At 48.3% G+C, this 16,677-nt stretch overlaps 1 protein-coding gene across 3 annotated transcripts in view; it reads right to left on the bottom strand.

Annotated features, from left to right (window-relative positions):
- ETS1 (ETS proto-oncogene 1, transcription factor) overlaps positions 1 to 16,677 on the bottom strand; it is a 127,140-nt gene that overhangs the window by 15,142 nt on the left and 95,321 nt on the right. For all 3 annotated transcript variants that reach the window (XM_074976754.1, XM_074976752.1, XM_074976753.1), the window contains 3 exons: positions 15,524 to 15,601; positions 13,549 to 13,797; positions 9,596 to 9,856 (listed from right to left, as the gene is read on the bottom strand). In XM_074976754.1, coding sequence (XP_074832855.1) covers positions 9,596 to 9,856; positions 13,549 to 13,797; positions 15,524 to 15,601 — 588 coding nt within the window. The remainder of the gene's footprint in view (positions 1 to 9,595; positions 9,857 to 13,548; positions 13,798 to 15,523; positions 15,602 to 16,677) is intronic.

Raw genomic sequence — 16,677 nt, 5'->3', positions numbered from 1 at the left:
TGATCTTGACAGGAAAAAAATCTTCCTTCCTGGTGACACAAGCAGTCTCTGAAACTAGAGTAGATGCCCAGCATCCTTATGCTTCTGCTAGGGGTCGGGTTCTCAGCTGGTGTAAATCAGTGCAGCTGCGCCGCAGATGAGACACTGGCCCAAGGTAAGACTGTGGTGAAGGCCAGAGTGGGACCCGCAAAGCGTCCAGCTCAGGCGTGGCCCTGTCCTGAAGGCTCAGACAGGTCCCATGCGCTGCTGACCTCATGCAGAACATCCTGATACAGAAATCAGCCCGGGACATGGGCACAAGGACAGAGGATGCAGGCACAAGCTGCCTTTTGTGCCAGGGTTGCTTCAAATGCATCTGGGAGCTTTCAGCCATGCCCGGAGGAGGGTTTGCTGAACCACTCCTTCCATATGAGCCCCGGAAGGAGGACAGGCTCCCATCCCCAAGGCAAGGCCTTGGAATTGTAGGCTGTCCCTTGAGCAGCTTGGTGACCTTTGTCCTTGGGAGGGAGGCAGAGGGTGCTAAGAATAGAGCCAGTCAGAGGGGGCTCACATGCTAAATGTGACTCACAATGGATGCCCTGTCTCGTTTCCCTCGCAGTGAGGCACGTCGGGGAGCATCATGTGTTAGGAATTCTGGACCATCAGGGGGAAAATATGTCTCATAAGCCTGATTACGAAATGCTGCCACAGTGGAAACCCTGAGAAAAGCCTCTTTTCAAGTAGGCGCCCACATGCACTTGAGCGTGCGCTGCAAAAGTCCCAGCCAGGTCTCCCTCCCAGGTTGTCCTCTGACTCTGCCTTCCCACGGTGCTCCTAGGAGGTGGTATAGATGGGGACTTCTGTACCCGCAAAGGATTTGAGCTGGCTCTCTGCACAGGGGAGCATTTCACCCCCTGAGCAGAGGCTCCCCCTATAGCCTCCCACTTGCCTCTGTACCACTTTGGTCTATGAGCCCTTCAGCTCCTGCCAGCTAAGCGCTGCTGGGCCTAGTCATTCCAACTGGGAAAAACTCCAGTGAGCGCAGGAAGAGAGGGACCAGCACGGAAGGTGCTGGTGTACCATTCAGAGTGCTGGCTTTGTGAGGAGATGCTAAGCCCCAGCCCAAGAAACATGAAGCCCAAATCTCCCTGGATCCTGCTGCAAAAGAGTTAGTTAACCTCAGCATGTAAACCAAACTCCGCCGTGGGCCAGGAATTCTGCCTGCCTAACTGCCCCCTGCAGTGTGAACTGACTGCGGTATGCTTCACTTCCTGCCCTCCATTGTTGCTGGTGAGCTATTAAACAGCTGCTCTAGCCCACCCCAGAGATGGACACATTTCTGCAGTGTCTGATGTGGTTGCAAATCACTTTTCAATGAAAGCATCTATTATAACGATGAGGCGTTGCTAGGAACACAGCGATCTGTGGCTACGCTCAGTTTACTAGGACTCTAAGAAGGGGGAACATTTGGGCTCCTCTTAATGGTGGGATTGAGTCCAGAAGGGCAGAGGGGCCTTGTGTAGGGAAACTCACACCACTTTTTCACGAGGGCTTGCCAGAGTACCAGACGGCATTTACAGTAGTGCACATAAGTCACTTCAATTGGAGCCTGCAATGAATCTACAGAGGTCATTTGCACCAGTGTGGCTACATCAGTGAACCCCTACCGCATGCCCCTTTCTCCACCCCCCGATCCCACCCCACTCGCATAGGCATGCTGTGACTTTATACAGGAAGGCCTTATTTGAAGCTTGTCACCCCGCCTCTCTGGCTGATTTTCACACTCCTTCCCCCAATGGCATTGGTTGAAAGAAACAAAACAAAGAACGAGAGGGCGCACCTATTCTTTTTGCTGTGCAGTTTGTAGTTCCAAGCCAACACAACAAGTGGGCACAGCAACATCTCCAAAGCAGCCTTCACTTCCGTCATGCACTGACCCTGGCCTGGACAGATTGTCAGAGACCAGCATGCTTAGGAGGGGCTGAGGCTTATTGGCTGGCCCTGGGCAGTAGGTAAGTTTGTACCTCTGGATTTCAACCTCTCTGTCAGCCCTGGGCAGCTCTTCCCTGTCTTTCTCCCTCACCAGATTTTACTTGTTAGGTGCACCCTAGAGAAAGGTCACTTTCAAGTGGAGATGGAGCTCAGAGGCAAAGTTCAGCCCCAGCTTGCCTTCAAGTCTAGGTACAATCAGACACCATCTCTAGTTTCCAAAGAATGCAGAAAGCCTCGCCAGATGGAGCATGCAGGCAAGGAAGTGGCAGCCCACATGGCAGGTGAAGCATGAACTGGGCTCCTGGACCAGTGGTCCCTCCAGCTTGTTCCATCACTATGCAGAATAAATTGTGTTCTGTGCACTGAGGCATATGCAGAGGTGCAACACCAATAGAAAAACATGCCGCCGGCTGTGGGTACTTTGAAAATCAGCTGGGCTGCATCTGATTCTTTTCTGGGTGCAGCCCAAGCACTCAGCTTACAGGGAACACTGGTCCTGACAGAGCTCAGGTTTCCAGCATAAAGGTGTCCCTGGAAATCCAGTGTACCATCTGCATCTAGGCACCCATACCCTGCTGTGTCATAGCAGGGGCATTAACTGCTCCGAGGAGCGATTAGTAAAACGCGATCATGGACGAGTCAAGTCTGAACTGCAGAGGCCATGTCGCTCGGCAGGTCACGTTGCATGCTTTGGTTTTACAAGCTGAGCTACGGTCATGGCTGGGCAGTGTTGCATGGGGCTGATTTTACTGTCATTTGCATATGTCTGGCAGGTGGCACATGGGCCACTGAACCAAGCCTGGGCCACACCCACTGGACTCCACCTTCGGGTGAGAAACACATCTCAAAGAGCCGCTGGCAGTGGAAGCCTGTGAAAGCCAGAAGCAAGCCGTAGGGGAAACTAGGAGGTGCAGTTTTGCTTGAAATCATCCCTCAACAGCAGGTGAAGTGCTTATTGAACCAGACTCCAAACAGGGCCTGTTGCTAGGAGTTGCCACTTACTGTCTGTCCGCCGGAGGCAACTGAATGCACTTATGAATTCTCATAACTGACTCACTCCAGGATGGCTGCCTGCATGCGTCTCCAGCAGCAGGGAGGAGCCAAAATGCCACAGGGAGCTTGATGTTTCTCCCCACGCAACTGCACTGAATGTACACAGCCAGCCTGTCCCATTCCACGGGTCCCCCTTGTGCATCTCCGCCCGCCACTCGAGAGGAACCGAGAACTGTGAAGTTAATGGGCTTTCTGAGTCGGCTGGAGACAGCAAACGCCCTCCTCACCCCCACCATCCTCTCTTCAGATCACACCTGTCAGGCCTGCGGGGTGTGAGCTACAGCCGGCAGCGTGGGCGGCAGCATGCAGAGGCAGAGGAGTACGCAGCTCTCCTAACAAGACCCACTTTCTTCGAGGCGGTCGTTTCTTTCTTGTAAGTTGGCAGCTGTGTTCTTTCACTTTGCAACAGAACCAGCAAGCCTCCCTCTGAAACAACAGCTCCTCCAAAGTACGCCCCGGCCTTTGCTTAGGGGCTGGGATTTGGGGGAAGGCAGGAAAAGGGTTTTCTGACACCTGTTCTGGAGACATTTGGCAGTAGGCGAAAGGGGAGCGCAGGCCTGGATCTCGGCTGGGCAAAGTGGTGGTGGCACTTACAGGAGTGATTTGCCCAGTGGAAATGGTGCTGCATGTACTGGGGCAGCAAAAGTACTGCCCTGCAGTCCAGTGCTGCCTGTCTTCCTCTGTGGCAGCACAGTCAAGGAGCAGCCCTTCCATCACAAAGAATGAAATTAAAACCATGCATACCAACGCCTAATTTGCATACTTGCACAATGCTCTTGCATACTGCAAACTAAGACCCCACATGCTATTAATTTGGGGCTATAAACACTTTAGGAACCAGCTGACTCTCTAAAGCACCTATAACATCTTCTAGTGGTGGCCTAGGACTTGGGAAATCTAAGGTCAGTTCCTCTTTCTGCCACTGATCTGCTGCATAAGCTTGGGAAGTTGCTTCATTTCTCTAGGGCTTGCTTCACCATCCATGAAACAGGGGTAACAACTCTGCCCAGAGGCGCAAGCAGCTAGGGCCTCAGCTCTGTACACTGGAAGGGCCGGGACTAAGGGCGGGGCCTTGGGCATCCTGCCCTCAGTGCCACCCAGGCCATGATTCTACCCCATCCCCCCGACCCCATCACAGCCATGTGCAGCTGCAGCAGAGTGACCACGGCTGTCCAAAGGGGCCTGGAGCTCCAGCTGTGGTTGCTGCCAAAAATAACAGCAGTGGCTGGAGTTCCAGGTCCCTTTGAAACACCAGGTCTGGGGCAATTGGTTCTGCCTTGTTTGTTTAGGCTCAGAACTCTTGGAGGCAGGAGATCTTTGGTCAGACCTCTGCACAGTGACTAGTTCAGCAGGGCTCTGGAATCAGTTGGGTGACTGCAGCTTTCCCTCGCGTTATCTGTGTTGCAGCCAAATGTCAGGGGCTTTGCAGAGAAGCCCGCATGCTGGGGCTTGCGCAGCAAACAAACCCTGCGTTTCTGCTCTGCACAGTTTTGTTTGCTGGAGACCAGTGGTGCAGGCAAGCAGCCACAATGGACAGGAGGAGGTGTGAACTGCTAGCTGGTCCCCCTGGTTAAGAGGTCAGCGGCTGAAACGGGTCAGGCGAAAGATCCCCAGCACTCAGCATGGTCTCAGACAACAGAAAAAATAGGTCACAGAAATCAGAGAGACTTCAGAGCTAACTTGTTACATTGGCCCCATGCAGGACTGTTCTCTGCAGCCGATTCTCTGGGGCTTTGTCCAGTTTGAAAAGCCTCCTGGGATGGAGGTTCCCCCTTTCCCTTTGGGGGACCATTCTACAGTCTAACAGCTCTCAGTCCTTTTACCCTCCTGTGATGGAAGAGCTGTGTCTAACCCCCAAAACTGCTTGGGAAATCTCAAGGCTGGAGCTGGCCTTTGGGCACCCAACTTTGAAAATGTTCCCGCTCAGTAGCTCCAGGGAATAGTTTTTCAGAGGACTAGTCTCAGCTGACCTAGCTGTGTCCCCAGGAGTGTGGAAACAGGTTAGAAACTGAATTTTCATGAACTCTTGCGCAGTTACATTCTTCCCCCAAAGATAAGAAAATTGCATCAACCTCTCTGAGCAACCATGGCAACTTGTTAAATTAGGTCAAGATGTGGGGGCAGATAAGGCAGCTTTGAAGGTCTGCTTGCGAGCTGAGTTACGAACACATCAAATGCAAGCTGGGCTTCCGCCAAAATGCACCTTCTCTCCCAACTGTGTGCCTCCCAGGGCTGATATCATCAGCGTGCTGCTTCTCTTGTGATAAAGTGCAGTGGCACCTCCCAAGCCCATTGGCAAAGCCAGCTCTTGAGAACAAAAGTCAAACGATACTTTCAATGTCTTGCCTACAAAAGGGGCATCATGGCAAAAAAATCACATGTGCTAACCCAACGTCTGCTTGGAGGAGCTCAAAGCGCTCAGCAGACCTCAATGGAAGCTTGATGCACAGCACCGGCTGGGTTGTGCCCATTTTACAGAAAGGCAACCAGAGGCATGGAGGCAGAGATCTCAAGCCACTGTGCAAGTTAGTGGCTGAGAGAGGAATAAGGCCTAGGAGTCCTGAGTGCCAAGCTCCCTTCCCCTCCAACACTAAGAATGGAACTCAGGAGTTCTGACGCCCACTCCCCCACCCCCACAGCCCTACTCACCCAGTTTTGCCTTTCCTGCTATTTATTATTACTTTTAACTAGGGAAGCCCTGCCATTTCCCAGTGTGAGCTCTGGGCTTCTTCCCTTGGGGGTAGGGGGGAAGAGCCTGCAAAACATCAGCTCTTTTCCAGGCTCACTGTATCTCTATTAATTTAAAAAGCTACAGCATGCAGTAAAACCCGAGGTTGCAAAGGCCCACTATAGAGGTAGCCTGAACTAAAACCTCAGCTCCAAACACTCCCAAGCTTTGGAAATGACTTTATCCAGGTTTGCATTTTGGAGATTCAATTCACCTCTGCTTTGGAGCTTGTGTTGTCATTAGTATTTGGGCAAAGTGGTTGTACCCTGCAACTAGGTCCAAAACAGCCACATTTCATACCCACACAGCCCTTGCTTTGTCTGGGTGTAAATGACGACAGAAAATGCAAGGCCCCTGCAGAATCCAGGATCTTTATAATCACACCTCTGGATTGACACACCCACAAATTTGATCACTGCAATGTCTGTCCTGCAGTAAGGAGGAAGGTGAAGTCCCTTACCCTAAACAGAGCTCCGACAGACAGGTACTCTGCTAGACTGAGCAAAGGCCAATGAGCTAAAAGCCACAATTTTCAAAGTACCCTAATTTCCAGGGACCCAAACTGAGATGCTTTTAAAGAGCTGGACTTTAAGAGGACAGTTGCTCAGGGTTTCCCCAAAATCAAGCCCCTTACAGTGGCCTCCCAAATCACTAGTCATTTTTTGGGGGGTGGAACTGGGTCTAGTATCTAGGGATTTTGTTATGTCCCAATTCCAAATGTAATTTGAAACATGGCCAGGAAGGTTCCCATAAGCAGGTACTTGTTTCTTATACAAATAGGTCACATGTTAGGTTATAGCCAAGAGTGCTTTGATATGGGAATAAGTAAAGATCTCACCATTTGGAGGCATGAGTAGAGTGGAGTGGGTGGAATAAAGGATCTATCTCGTTATGGGGATTGGCTCTCTGGTTTTCCATCACGCATTATAATGGTGTGAAACGTCTTGGTTTGAACTGTTAGTTTCACCAGTGCACAGCACTGCCAGAACTCTTTGGGAGATACTTGGCTTTGTGTTATATGCCTCTGACCTCTTGACAGATGACTAAGAATAGGTCTGAATTTATTACTGTTTTTGGGGGTGGTTTTTTGGCTTATTGTGTGAACCAAAAGCTCGGAAAGATAATCCACTTTGGGTTAAAGTAAATGCTTTGCTGGACCTAGAAGGAAAAACTTGGCTAAATATCTACTCCAAACGTCATTTCGAAACAATCAGGCAAAACACCTTATTTCAAAACTGTGAAAACAAAATTCTGTTTGCGGTGGTGTCAGAGCTGTGCCAGTCCCCAGACACATAGTAGACAAGGTGGGTGGGGTAGGTAACATCTTTGTTTGAATCAACATCTCTCTCACGAAGATTTTTTTTAACCAAGAAAATTTGTTTTTGAGAGACAAGGGGAGTGAGGGGTACCTTTAATTGGACCAGCTCTTTGTGAGAGAGATGTTGATTCAATCAAAGATGTCATCTACCCCATGGATTATATTGCTCAGTTTCTCCCTCAGCTGTATGTTTCACCTGTCGCATCCTATAGGGCAATAACTAATACAGGAACACAACATGATTCAATTGGTATTCTGCACAGGTCCCTTAAGAGAATCCCATTCAGTCTGGGGGATTGATCTCTCTCTAAAATTAAAGCTATAGCAGCAAACCACTTCCCTCTTACACATAGCTCCAAAAATTATCTTTCTGCCTCCCCCTCAGCATGCCCCCCCAACCCCAGACAAAAAATAAAATAATTGCCCCCCCAGATGAACAGCGTGAGTGGGAGATTTCTGGGAGGGTCTCACCTCAGGATCTACTTTGAGATTCTAGGTGATCTTGATCTGCACATGCTATTTCTGCCTCATGGCTCCTCCGGTTCACAGCTGACACTGCTAGGTGTGGGCGGGGGTCATTGTTCAGCAATGGAATGAAAGATGCTGTGCTGCATCTTTTTGGCTCTTTGAATCAGAGTTCAGTTAAGTTCTGAAATCCATCAACTTTCCCTCTTTCCTACAATTTCTCCTTCAAGCTCAAAGATCCACACAAAGTTCAACAACTATATCTGCTTCCCTGGATCCCAAAACAAAGGAGGGTAAAAGTGTTCCAGTACGGCAGGGGAAAGACACAGGCATCAAACCACTTGAGAAGCTCTCCACAGACTTTGTGCATGTCCTGAGCTCCATTCTGCCAGCCTTACTCCCTTGCTAAAGTGGCCATCTCTAACACCAGGAGGAAGATGCTAGACTGGGGAGTGCTCTGTGGCTGCGGGACCTATTTCCACTCCTCCCTTTTATCATGCCTCTGGGCAGAGTTCCTCTGGGCGGCGTCCACTGGCTCCCTGGATGGCTTTGAGGAGCAATGAGCGCCGTTGGGCTCTCTGCTCAGTGTCCCCCTCTGGTTCCCTCATTTTCAACCTGTGACCTGCACTCCTGCCCCTGTTTTCCCATTAGTTGTCCCAAGCAATCAGTTGGGTCCTGGGTCTAGTAGCCCCTCCCACAACACTGGGGGAGGGGCCTTAGGAGCCTAAGCCTGCCCACTACCCAGCATCCCAACAGTATTCCCAGTGAGCAGGGACAGATGGAGACTAGTATTGCTCCTGGAGTACTATGCAACATAATGTCACAATGAAGTCCTTCACGAATACATACATACATATCTCACAGAACTGGAAGTGACCTGGAGAGGTCATTGAATCCAGTTCCCTGCCCTCAGCAGGACCTAGCCCCATCCTTGACAGATTTCTTTTTTGAAATCTATTTGCCCCAGATCCCTAAAGGTCCCCCTCAAGGATTGAACTCACAACCTGGGGTTTACAACGCTCAAGACACTGAGCATAGGGCCTAATTCCCTATTCCCATACCTCTGTTCAAAATGAATGGTAAGCAATACTGTTCAGTGCACATGACAACATAAGAGATAAGGCCCTGGAGAATCAGACTCCTTATATCTCCATCAGCCTCTAATCCCATGGCCACGGAAGCAATTTACAATGTATGCTCAGAATGTCTTGCACCACTCAAAATGCAGCCACCTCTGGGGTGGAGAGCTGCAGAGAGGTGGACAGCTCTCTGCAGAAGATTGTGGGGTGGAGAAAAATTGTCCTACGTGAGGATGAAAATACCTACACTGAAAAGTAAGGGGCTTAGCTCGCCTGTGCCTTGCACATGGCAGTGTCACTCACAGCTGTGCAAAGTGAGGGTGAATCACTCTCAGACTCATCAAGGTGGCATTTTGCACACGTGTAAACCAGATCAAGATTGACTGGCTCAAGACACATGATACGATAACACCACCTCTCGCCTGTGCTAGACATCTGCTCCCACAGTAACGCCCAAAAGTTGTTTCTTCTGATGGATGGTTGGAGACTGAAAGGAGACAGCAGATGAGATGGGCCCGTGTCATGGGACCCAGACTCTGGACAACTCAAAAAGTTATGGGGTGTCTCGGCCAACCTCCTCCAGAGACAGACGCTTTAGTAAAATGCAGCCCCAGATGCAGGTTCTCAAAGTGCACAGAGGAGCTCACCTTGCCTGTTGGTCCTGCTCTTAAAGGGATAGGTGTCCACATCCCAAACGTCATCACTAGGACACCAGCGGTGCTGGAGGCCGTTCCAAGGTCCCAGGTCATCACTGCCCTGAAAGCTGAAGTGCTCTCTCCCACTATAAACACTGCCCCCCCACTCAAAGCTGAGACCCGTAAACCAGTGGGGGATGGTTTGCTCACTGTGTCCATCCCGGGCTAAGAGCTCACCCATCTCCGTGTCAGCCAATCCCACCCCTGTCACCAGCCTCAGATTTGCTTCTGTCCAGAACCCAAGAGCTGGCTCTGGAAGTCTCTGCCCTGGGGCATGTGATCCTACCTGTGTAGCCAGCCAGGGCAGCAGCAGGGATGACGGGCTTGTCCTTGTTCATGTCGGCCCGGTCTCGAACATAGTCCTTGAAGGTGCCTTTGGGCTTGTGGTTGGGCAGCGCCGCCGGGTAGTCCTCCGAATCGAAGCTGTCATAGGAGGGGACACGCTGAAGGCTCTGGAAGGACGACTGGCTGCTCCAGGACTGCGTCAGGCGGTCGCAGCTGTCATAGCTCTCTATGCTCTCGAAGGAATCCTGGCCCCCTAGTTTGCCTGGCAAACAGAGGGGAGGATGAGAACCGCTCGCCCTGTGAGGAGGCAGGTTAAATGAGAGGGCACAAATCGAGGTCGGGAGAAGGACAGCACCCCAGGAGTGCATTCCACCTGCCAGCCGAAGGAGTCACGGCCCTGCTGAGTGTGCTCAGCTCCAACCCAGACAAGACATGGCTACTGCAGCACATCTGTCACCACAAGCACCCCTGGGCATCCATGAGGGAGGAGTGTCTTTACCGTGCCCATATTCCAGAGCAAGGCAATCTGAGGCACACCAAAGTGAAAGGACTCACCCAAGGTTATAACCTGAGTCACTCGGAGAGCGCCAGGAAAGCCTGGACTCCGAGCAGGGTTCCCTGCAAGCTGAGTGCTTGGGCCACACGGGGAGAGATTCAGGTGCTGCCCAACTGATTTGCAGAGCACCCGCAGCTGGTAGCCTATGCTTCATCTGCACATAACAGCCAAAATGCAAAGGAAAATCCTAGCACCACAACCTGCAGGATCAGGGTCTGACTCTCCTGAGCTAAGTCCAGCTCTACTGATCATTTGTGCAGCACCAGAGGCTGGCCTGGGAGTTTACAGGTGAATTCAGAGAGCAAATGATGCCATTCCACCTTCCAAACAGTATAAGCAGAGCTGTGAGTCACCCCTGTGCAGATGGGTCCTGCTAAGCTTTATTGTGAGCTGCTTTGCTACATGACTACATTGTCATATTTTGAGGCACCCCAATGCTCCCAAACAACAGGGAGGGGAAAGATGTGGATATTTATATCCCCCCACTAAGGTGCACACATCTGGGCTACACTTAGGCTACAGACTAATTTCTATAAAGAGAGCAATCTCTCAGGGGCTGGATTGTCAGCCAGTGTAAAGCAGGGAGCTCTGGTGAGGTCAACAGAGCTAGGCTGATTTTCTGTATTTAAAAAAGTGCAGGGGGCTAAGCACAGACCCAAAAATAGCCTTCTCTCTGGAATCCCTGCCTCTGCCTGTTGTTCAACCTCTTTACTGACAAGCTCCCAGTGTAACAGGATCATTCAAGTTCATTAATTTCCCAAACAAGGCTAAAAACAGCTGCTGTGATTGTGTAAGAGCTCCTGGAGAAATTTCCACTGGCTGCACTGCCTGCGGCTCAGACCCAAAGAGTAAATCTCACAGGAGAAAGGAGGGTGGAATGGAGCTGGCAAGCTCACCCAAATATTTGTTGTGTTCTAGTTTAAACAGCTCTTGCAGCAAGAAGAGCGTCACTAATACGGGTGTGAAAGCCTATGGAATATTGTCTTCAGTGAGCAATGGGATATTAGCACCCATTTATCCTAATGGCGTGTTGACTCTGAAGCCCAATGATGAGGACTTATCTGCCCGTAATAATTAATTAATTAATTAATTTTACATGTGACGTTCCAGCTGAGGCCCATCGCTAATTCGAATTATTTTACTACAGCTGATTTGTGCAACGATGGCTATAAATAAGATTGCCCAACACTTTCCATTCATAAGTCCTTGGGTTCAGTTGCTTGAAACTTCTGCCAGATTTCATCCCCTGGAGCTGAAAAGTTCCATGCCTCAAGCTGATGTATTTGTGTGGGGGAAGTTCTACAAAAACGATTCAGTATTTTCTGAGAACTGGGTGAGAGAAAACCTTCATACACAGTCATTTTTCAGGGAAGCTCTGGCACCTCCAGGCTCAGTATCAGGAACTTAAAATTTGTCAGGAACTGGCCTTTTGTCATCTATGTGAAAAGCCACTTCCATTAGGCCAGCTTATGAGCCTTTGAAAAAAAATCCCTGTATACACAAGTGCAACAGAGTCTTGTAGTTTAGCAGCTAAATTCTCCAAAGATTCTATCTGCACAGAGCGTGATAAGGTAACAAACATTATTCTGAGATCATGTCAGTAAAGACTGTATCAAAATACAGATGCACCATCGTGCAGAAAGCCTTAAAGCTGGCATTCCTTAGTTCTTAAGGGCTTAAATTTGCAACCTGAACATTCTTCTAATGTGTTGTACAGAATTTATAATATGCTTAATGTAAATACAATGGCTGGATAACTATTTATATGAAGGCCTCTTTCCAAAACAATGGCAGCATTAGGGGATTTTATTGCTAATATATTTATACCTAGATGAGGATGCATTTGCTCTACCAAAGCTGGATTTAGTATTGATCCGAACCTGGCCTACTGCGTTTCTTTAGTCACAAATGAAATGTTAATGGGTTCTCCGATGTACTCCTCTCTCTCTCAGACTTCCTTTCCCTGGCACTGTAATGTCAGAAGAATTCCCTTCCCTTGAGGCTTGTGGGGCCACGGTATAAGACTGAGTCATGACAGTGAAAGTCTTTCAATAAGAATTACCCAGGTCTCTTTGAAGTTTGAGAGAAAAGAAGGAACCAAATTAGAAACTGGTCTGCAAAAACAGCCCTTGCAAAAGGGCTTGCCTAAAATTGCAACACAGCTGCCCCTTCGCTCGCCGCATCTGCCTCATTTGCCTGCGTTATATAAATGTTTAACCAGCAGAAGTTGTTTTTAAAAAAATAACCCTCCCCAACAACCTTTCCTCAGCTTGGAAGCTGAAAAAATAAAAAAAAGAAAATCATGAAAATAGCCCCAATAGGGTAACATCCATGTGATTCCAATAAATGATGGCACACTGCTGGTATTGGCAAAGAAAACTGATTTTCCACAAAGCTGCAACACATGGCATTTTTCAGTCCTTGTGCCACATTAAAATATTTAACCAGATGTAACATTCGGCATCAAGAACGTGTCATACCAAGACTGACTTTCTGGTAAGCATGGGGGCAGGGAGGTGGGGATCAAGACACCCATCTGGCTCCATGTAGTCTCTGGAAGATCACGTTGCTGTTTTGCGACATTTTCCCCCTCTGTAAAAAATTGGGATAATGATCCCTCCTTTGGAAAGGCTTTGTGTTCTATGGATGACACCTACCGCTTGCATGGGAATTATGAACCAGATCCTCAGCTGGTGCAAATCAGTGTAGCTGATTGGACTTCAGTGAAGCTAAAGCCATTCAAACCATTTGAGGATCTGGTTCTGTGTCCTTGCAATTTTTTCATATTACATTTGGACACGGTGTTTAGGGCCCAGAAGTTGCAGGTTATCTTCTTGCTTTTGCCACTGACCTCATGTTGAATGGAGAAACACCACTGTCCTCCTCTCTGCCTCAGTTAACCCACCCCTGAAATGTGAATAACAATTCGCACCTCATGGAGCAGTGAGGTTCAATTCACTGGGCCACATTCTCGGCTAGTGCCACTGAAATCAAAGGGGAGACAGTGCTGCCTAGAGGCTACAGCACTGGACTGGAGCTCAGGAAATCTAGGTTCCCTTCCTGGCTCTTCCACTGGCATACCTGGATGGCCTAGAGCAAGTCACTCACTGCCCTGTGCCTCAGTTTCCCAAGCTGCAAAATGATATATGCTTCCTTTGTAAAGCACTGTGAGATCTACTATTCATTACCATCATTTTTATACCTGCTGAGGCTCTGGGATGTTGTGTGTAAATGCTGCCAGATCCTTGGCTAAAAGACACTGTGAAACCAGTTATGGGACACCTGAAAAGGAACAACCCAGGAAGGTGAGGGGAGGGCCATTCTGCAAGTACAAGGGAAATGATGGAAAGACCTGAATGGAGGGAGACAGAAGAGACTTTGGAGACTCCTGCCGTTACCTCGACTGGTGCGCCCCATGCACATGTTATCTGGCGTTACAACTTCCTGCTTGATCGTGAAGTAGTCTGTCTGCAGGGAGTCCGTCTGGCCAGGGTCACGCAGGATGACCGATTGGTAGTCATTCTCATACTTGAGGGAGAGGAGCTCCTCAGAGCTGATTGGATGAAGGGTCTGGTAAGACTCTGTGATAAAGCTGGGCTCAGAAAACTCTGAGGGAGGCACGCACTGAGCATGCTCAATGCCATAACCTGCAGGTGGAACAATTGGGTGGGTTAATGTTAGTCACGGACCAAAAAGACAATGACTCACATCTACCTCTCATCTCCTGTCACAGGGTGATGCTGAGAGAACTTTGGGTCTCTTTTCAATTACCATTATCTGAATGTACAGCACCTAGCACAAATGGACTCTGATTTCAGCAGTGGCTACTAAATGCTACCAAAGACCATATCATAGAATTGGAAGGGACCTCAAGAGGTCACTGAGTCCAGACTCCTGCCCTCACAGCAGGACCTGTCACCATCCCTGACAGATTTTTTTTTTCACTCTAACCTGCCCTGGACCCTTGAAAGGCCCTCTAAGGGGCTGAATTTACAGCACCAATGCTCTAACCACTCAGCTATTCCCTCCCACAGTCCAAATGCTAAATAGTAACAATAAGGACTCCCCTTGATTTCAGCGGGCAGCAGACTGGGCCATAAGCAAATTGGAGCAATCTTGGAGCTGTCATAGGAGGAAGAGTTAGATAAGCCACCAGGAGAAGGCTCTCAGCAGCTGCCCCAGGAAACAGAGTATGAAAAGGAGATTGGTCTTTGCCATTACATTGGAGCTGCATGCAAATTGACATGATAGCCATGGAGGTTGCTCACCTTCACAGTCACCAGGAGAAAACAGATGTCATTGTTAGGTTTCAGAGTAAACATCACATTAGGCAAACCAGGGGCAGTGGGGCTCACAAAGGATGCACTGCCATTTTATACAGAATGCACAGCTATCTTCCTTCTTAAAACGAAGTGGCAGGCAGAAGAATCTGCCCTGTAGAATGACATCTTCCTGCTGTACACTTACTCTTCTTCAACCACTTTCAGATGAAGTTTGCTTCACACATCAAAAACGAGATTTCCCCTTAGTGCTAGCCCAGCAAGCTCACCCTGGCAACAGAGGGAAGCAAGTTCGTCTCTGCTCCTCCCCACTCCACTGACCAGAGAGAATCTGAAAGCCAAATTTAGCTGATGTCAATAGTGCATGAAGCACAATAAAACATTCCCTTGCTGTAATGGCTCTAAAGAGCTGCCACTGGGAACTGGCTCATGACATATCAGGGACCTGCACTTGCCTGGGTAGCTACCCTCTGATACTCCTGAATCTAAGTCCTCATTTTGAACATATTAAGGCCCACATTTTCAAAAATGCCTAGATTGTGAGGTTCCTGATTTGAGACACTGTGGGCCTGTTTCTCAGAAATGCTTAGACCTTGCAACTCCAAACAAAATCAGTGTGAGGTGGTAGGAGGAGGGGCTCTGAAAGCCAGGTCCCAAGTGTCTCAGGCTGATCATAGAAAACTCAGGCAACAAAAAAGCAGAGACCACTTTTATAGATGTAGGGTTAAATCTTTAGATGGATACAGTGATATCTGGCTGAGAATGCAGACAACCCAAAGCAACTGCTTGAAAGTAGGCACGCCTCCTGGTCATCCTCAGTGGATGTTAACTCTGAAACCTAATGATGACCCTGATCAACATTCACAAGCCACAAGAGGGATAATCCTACTCTGAAAGCTACACATTTTGTCCTGACTACACCAATAATTTGTCAGCATACAAATCAGATTGGGCTCAAATAAAAGTATCACATTTCTAATCACAACCAACAATTTTAACCAGGCCCAGTGTAAGCCATATGCAATCACATTAAGTCACTGGACTCTTTGGAAGAAAAGAGGAGCAACTTTGGAAAAAAGGGGCTCAGACTTACTAATGAAGTAGTCCGACGTATAGCGGGACTCTGGGTATGTGGGGTTCACTCCATTAGTTGAGTATGGCTTTATTTCATCTATAAGAAGAAAAAGAAGTTAAAGAAACCAGCTCATAGGAATCTCACCTACGCTGAAACTTTCAATTATACATGATGGTCAGATTTTCCAAACGCATTCAGCTTCCATTTAAGCTGGGGTTTGCCAAGAACCAGAAGTAAGTTGAGTGTCCAAATCCCTTTGAATCACGTACCTCACTCCATTAGACTCTTTGGGAAAATTTAGCTTTGGAGCCGAATAAGCTGAATGATTTTCAAGAATAGTGAACAGTGTTGCTATGCGAGATGGAATTTCTGGGAAATACTGAAATATTACTAACTACTAGGTGAGAGGCCAGGCTGTTAAACAGGTGTTACGGATCAAGTGTAAAAGAGCTGAAAATGCCTGAGAAGTTAAAAACTGGATAGGAACAGGCCATAAATCCCAGTGGCTAAACCTGGTGATAGTCAGAACTAAAATAGTTCTCAGAGAGGCTTCACACTGACTTAAAATTTTAAGTTTCAGAGCAACAATAGTGGAATCTTGTTACAAAGATTATGACTACATTTTTTTCCACCAATGTTGGCTTCTTTTCGCTCATTGACAGGCTGTTAATTGTGTTGTATGTAGTGCTTGCCACATTTTGAAATTAGACCTTTTTTTTTTTTTAAATGAAAAACAGGGACACACTGTTCCAGAAAAGTTTCACTATTTTTAACCGGTTCTAGTTGTGTGTCTCCTTGTGTGATCTGTGGACCGCTCCCACCCCGCACAAGCACAAAGGAAGAAGTGCAAGGAACCGAAGATGCTGTTTCTACATTCATGAGGCAGTGCTGCATGGCCACCAACTTACTCCTACTTAATATTCTTGGGCCTGCAGAAGATAGAACTTCAGAATTACAAACACCAGAGTTATGAACTGACCAAATAACCACATACCTCTCATTTGGAAACAGAAGCATGCAACCAGGGAGCAACAGAGACAATAAAAAAGAAAGCAAATACAGCACGGTGCTGTGGTAAATGTAAACTAGTAAAAAATAAATAAATACATACATACATAAAGGGAAAGCGGCAATATTCTTCTGCAAAGTTTCAGCCCTGCAGTAAGTTCAGA

This window comes from Carettochelys insculpta, chromosome 25 (genome assembly GCF_033958435.1).
Source record: "Carettochelys insculpta isolate YL-2023 chromosome 25, ASM3395843v1, whole genome shotgun sequence".
In the NCBI taxonomy this organism is placed as follows: domain Eukaryota; kingdom Metazoa; phylum Chordata; order Testudines; family Carettochelyidae; genus Carettochelys; species Carettochelys insculpta.
This window is presented reverse-complemented; position numbering and strand designations above follow the sequence as displayed.